The 5,837-nt window shown below is 32.0% G+C and overlaps 1 protein-coding gene across 1 annotated transcript; it reads right to left on the reverse strand.

Annotated features, from left to right (window-relative positions):
- Positions 1–802: 802 nt before the first annotated feature.
- Smp_014270 (hypothetical protein) lies at positions 803–5,075 on the reverse strand (the record flags this gene model as incomplete). The annotated part of the gene is made up of 3 exons (XM_018793553.1): positions 803–918; positions 1,237–1,362; positions 5,027–5,075. 3 exons carry the CDS (start codon positions 5,073–5,075, stop codon positions 803–805), a joined length of 291 nt encoding a protein of 96 aa, XP_018648054.1.
- Between the last annotated feature and the right edge of the window lie 762 nt (positions 5,076–5,837).

Here is a 5,837-nt window from a genome sequence, read left to right on the forward strand (position 1 = left end):
ACTGGTAGGTCCTGGGTTCGAATCCCGCGAGAGTGGGTTCGTGGATGCGCTCTGCTGAGGAGTCCCATAATAGGACGAAACGGCCGTCCAGTGCTTCCAGGTTTTCGATGGTGGTCTAGCTTCAATTGACTCATGATTTCAACTGTGAAAATGTGAAAATAATCAAAGGTTATTTGATGTTTGTTTAATAAACTAATTACTTACAACTCTGATATAAATAAGATGAACTAGATTAATTCTATCCCTCTTAGCTTGAGTGAAACATCCAAGTTTGCATAGAAACTTCCTTGATAAATATCTCAAAAAAGAATAACTTTACTTTGAAAATCTATTCAATTATACACTGATTTTCCAATGAGTACTAATTACATAATTTTATTAAACTTGAGCAGTTGTCATTGGATACATAATCATAGTGAATTAGTTGAAAAGCATACATCTAATTAAATACCGAATAACCAATACAAATAAAGACACAGTGGAGTTAATGAACAGAATCTATTCCAAATGAACTGGCATAAAAAATTCATTGAAAAATGACTGAACGAAAACCACCTTAAATTGATGTAGGAATTTTAAGATTGATTTTCTTCTTCAAATGTTGTATTTGAGGAAGTTCCATACATCACTCTCAGCCATAAAACAGATAAAAGATTACCAGGACAAATGAGACATCAGAACAAAATATTTTGATAAATATAGTTGTTTAATACTCAAGGATTCTATAAATTTAAGAATCCATTCGTGATGATTTCCATACAAAGCATTGAAAACCATTTGAAGCTTGTTTCTATGATCTGTTTCAACCATTGGTTTTGTTATCGAGGAGTATGGTTTTGTACATTTTGCGTTTTGTCGTTAAATCATAATGAATGTACTTCTGTACATGTTCTTTGACCTGAACATCATACTCACATCCTACGAATACCAATTTAAAATAAGTCAAACTCATATCATTCTCTTAAAATCACTGTAATATGCATCTTTCTGGTGTATACGTTACATGATAGAATATAATCTAACTTCCAAAGTTAACTTACAAACAAGTCACCTTACACAATATTTACAATGGATTTTTTAAAAATAATTACCAGAAAATTCGTAATAAAATCCAGAATTAAAACATATCTCACTATTTGTTTTGTTTTGATGTTTTATATCTAAATTTCATTGATTTACATAGGGTGCGTTGTTTTCAGAACATATAAAGTCATATAAAGTCATATAAAGTCAAACCTGGCTGTCGAGGTTGTGCTGGAGGCTGTGCAACAGCAGATGGTGGTGCACGAGCTGGCAAACTTGCACGTGGACGCGACGAAACTCTTGAAGGACTAGATCCCCTAGAGAATTGAAGGACATGGTCTAAAAGACAACTGATAAAGTTACCTTCGAGGCATTGCGTTCAAGATTTCTGGAAACTAACTATTCAGTAATCCTATACATTGCGTTAATAGTTTAAAAAAGTGAAATCAAAGAAAAAACAAAATAATCAATATTAAAGTGTAACATTTATACATATACACATGTATCTTCAAAGAAAAAAAACATGAATTTAGACTAAATGAATCCGTTTTAGACTAGTTTTTAACGCTAAAGTCATGAAAAAAGTCTATTTTTTCTGAAAGAAAAATGAAGTTATTGTTATATCCCCTGGTGAATTATGAATGGTAAATCTGAGGTCTATTTATGGACTAATGTAATATGCCTATTTCCTATTGTATAGTTGTTAAATAACTGACCTAATCGTATTCGTGTTCCTCTTATCATAAACTTTATTTTGACCTTTGAACTATTATTATTGATTACTCTCCCCCTATCCACAGCCACATTGGCCAATTATTGTACAAATGTTATTTTTCTATTTTTTGGTATAATGTGGTCTGTTGGTTAGTATATAAACCCAGTATGCTTGTGAATAATGATTCATATTGCCGAGGCTGTTACTTGTGTTCTGGACTTAACGGGCTGGCCCAGGCATATAGCAAGACCAGTTAGCAATCAAGACTACTCGTACGATTTTATGCATCACTGCTCCGATCGATAATCACTCCTCTCTCATTGGCACGAACGCAACTATACCTTATAACAGTTATATGAGTGAATAAAACTCTTCTTTATTGTTCTCGTTAATAAAACCAAAGAATTTATCAAAAACATGTCAGTCAACTGATCATTCGTCAAATAGGATGTGACATATATATGTATCTGTTGAAGTTGTCCCACTGTTTCGTCACAATGAAGTACCAAAACAGTAGAGATGGTAACAGTATGATTACTAGTAGAAAAGATTTTCAATATATATATATGTATTATCGCAAGGGGTTTTTGTAGAGATTTAGTATTTTCATAGTTGAAAGCATGAGTCAATTGAAGCTAGACCACCAGGAAAAACCTGGAAGCACTGGACGGCCGTTTCGTCACATTGTGGGACTCCTCAGCAGCGCGCATCCACGACCTCACCTCGCGAGATTCGAACTCAGGACCTACCAGTCTCGCTCCAGAGCACTTAACTGATAGAGCCGGCATCCCATGGTGTTTATGTCCAACTCCAACCAATCCACGAAGTTGAGCAACCGTTCACCAATTGTCTTCAGTGAGCTTCTATCTCACAACAGACGTGGTTTGAACTCCACTGGTCACTGCATCTCACTAGAACTCCTGGATTTATATGATAAAAAAATGTTCGAAACCAATTTCCATGTATACTATATTTTTGGATGAATTTAAAATAATGAATTTTGTAGTCAGTTTTGTTCTGAAAAAAAAGTTTATAAAACCTAATATATGAGTAACTTAGCTAAAAATTCACATAGAACAACCAAATGTTTTTTTTCTTTACATTTTAAAAAACTTTTTTTAATTACAATTTTTTTCTTGATCCATTTTTTAACATCAATATATGTGTAAAACTTCAAATACTAAAACATCTACAATATTTATATCCTGTGCTACAAATATTTCCCGCCATAAACAAAATGTGCAAACTATTTTTTTTAAATATAATTGTAAGAAAAAAAGTCAACAAACTGAAATTATCAAAACCAGCTAGATAGTTTTAATGTTTGAAAATAAGAGATTATTATATTTTATTTAATTTACATTTACTCTAAACATTATAACTGTGACTGTTCCAATAAAGTATGATATGTTTAGTAGAATTCAAAAATATTTTCCGATTTCAGTATATGATAATAAGATATAATAAAAAGCGATCATTGTAAATATAATTTAATTATATTTAAGTCAAACTGGCTTTCTTTTCTGTAATTGATATTATTGAAAACTACTAGTTATGTTGAATGAAGTCGTTTTCTTCCAGTACTTGAGGCTGTGATGTCTAACTTTTTCGTTGAAAAAACTGAACATACAAATAAAACCGACACCTTCTTTTGTGTACATCGGCTCGATTTAAATGCCTAACCTTATTTGTCATATTCTTTGATATAATAGAGTATGAGGTGACTCTTTACAGTAAGATCAAACGATTAACCACTAATTAGGCAGTTTATATCGATTTGTGATACATCATGTTCACCTAATATTCCTTAAATATTACATCTTCTTTCTTTTAGTATCCTATTTGAGTTTGCTTTAAACATGACATTATGGTTTTATAATGTTCCTCTTTCTCTACAATATTCATAGAAATGTTGAATAATTCCAATAATTTTGTGTGAATTTTCCGTCAAATATGAGAGATAAGTGAAAGTAAACCCTCGAGTTCATGAAAAATCAAACAAAAAAATCAATATAGCCCTATATATAACTCTCTCCAGAAGATACAAGTGTTTATTAACAGTCGCCTACGCAAAATACTTCGGATCCGTTGGTCAGACACTATCAGCAACATTCTACTGTAGGAGAGAACAAACCAGATTTCAGCGGAGGAAGAAATCAGGAAGAAGCACTCGGAGTTAATAGGACACACGTTCAGGAAAGCACACAACTGCGTTACAAGGCAAGCCCTCACATGGAATCCTGAAGGCCAAAGGAAAAGTGGAAGACCAAAGAACACATTACGCCGAGAAATGGAGACAGACATGAGAAGAATGAACAAAAACTGGATAGAACTAGAAAGGGAGACTCAGGACAGAGTGGGTTGGAGAATGCTGTTCAGCGGCCTATGCTCCGTTGGGGGTAACAGGCGTAAGTATGTAAGTAAGTATATATAGCCATCACTCTTCACGAGGATTTATACATATTAAAGACAAAATACATAATAGTACAATAAAATTTATGTTTCAATACATCTGTTTGTATTCGCATACTATTTTTGATGATCATAAGGCTTTATTTTCAGCTTATATTTCGTTCTGTATTCATTTGATCAAAACAAATAAACATGAAAGTCTATCTAGTATGGATTGTTAGTATATACTGATACAAAACCAGTGCTGGATTTGTGAACAAATAGCGGAAGTACAAATCTGATTCACAAATGATCTGAGTTTCATTTTAGCGTACAGCTGAAGGGTATGTTCTCCAGGAAATCATTTACAGAACCAAAATATGGATCGGTTTCAAACATAAATAAACATTTTTAGAGAAGGAAAAGAAAATCAACTGTTTTTGAATAATATTTTCCCATTGCTAAATGTAATGTTTAACTTTCAATTATTCGGCAGTAACTGATCATCTTTACTTCGTTTATTACAGGAAACAATACTACGTGATAATCTAATCGTCGTCTGCTTTTATAAGATTCCTTCGTAATGTGGTGTGATTTCGAGCCTGTGATTCAAAAGAGTTAGTAATGAGATATCTTTGACAGAGAAACTTGTTACACAGGATATATGTTTAAATAATACAGGTCACTGAATATCGCTTATGCTAAAACTCATCATGTAAACCATAAATAAACGTTGAAACCTTGAATAAAGATACGCTTAAAACCTACGTTTATTTTTGCATATTACTATTATCGCCTAACACCACATAAACTATACGAAATATTCACCCTTATCATTGAACCATAAAGGAATACAGAATGCTCTTTAAAATATATTGAGGTATAAATGAGACTTACATTTAGTTATTGATTTCAAGAATTCGAGAGACTTTTTAGACAAAGCCATTCATTAGGGTATTTAGTCAATCCATATTTTATTATTTCATTGGTCAACTAAAACAATAACCAGTTTGTGTGCGTTCAGTCCAAGTGATACAGAAAAGGTTGAACAGACTGAAACTTATTCATGTAATTTATTGATTTCTGTATAAAAATATTTTCTCAGCCAATCTACAATAGAAATAATGCATATTTGTACGCAATTATATTACACCATAAATTTGCATGGTATGTTTATTTATGAAATAAATCTTCTCACAACTGTATTTAGAAGTCATGTAACAAAACAAATATGACTCTACCCTTTAAAATATGTTCATAATCATTTACGCCCATGTTTAATGACCAAGTAAACATAATTAACTTCTTTTAACTATTAGCTCATATAAAATTAGTGAGTCATACAAATCGCTTCATTTCAACGTTTTTGATTGGTCAGTTTTTTTTCAAACCACACACTGTTACTGTGACCTTGAAATCAATAATTTTTTCCATTTAGGTTAGGACTTGATCCGATTAAAAGTTTTGGAAGTAGACACGTAGATAAGTTATGGAACGTTGACGATAAGGAAATCCATGAAATATAGAAATCAATCTAGTGATTAACTGACTAGTTGGTATAACTCAAAGTTGTCTAACAGACTCCTTAACTTTAGTTGTTATTAATAAAACATTTCCCGAATACATTAAAACTTATTTGTATAACACCTATAATTCTTTTTAAAAGCTTAAATACTAGAACCTGTGGTTTTCTTTGGATGATTAGAAA

This window comes from Schistosoma mansoni, chromosome 1 (genome assembly GCF_000237925.1).
Source record: "Schistosoma mansoni strain Puerto Rico chromosome 1, complete genome".
In the NCBI taxonomy this organism is placed as follows: Eukaryota; Metazoa; Platyhelminthes; class Trematoda; order Strigeidida; family Schistosomatidae; genus Schistosoma; species Schistosoma mansoni.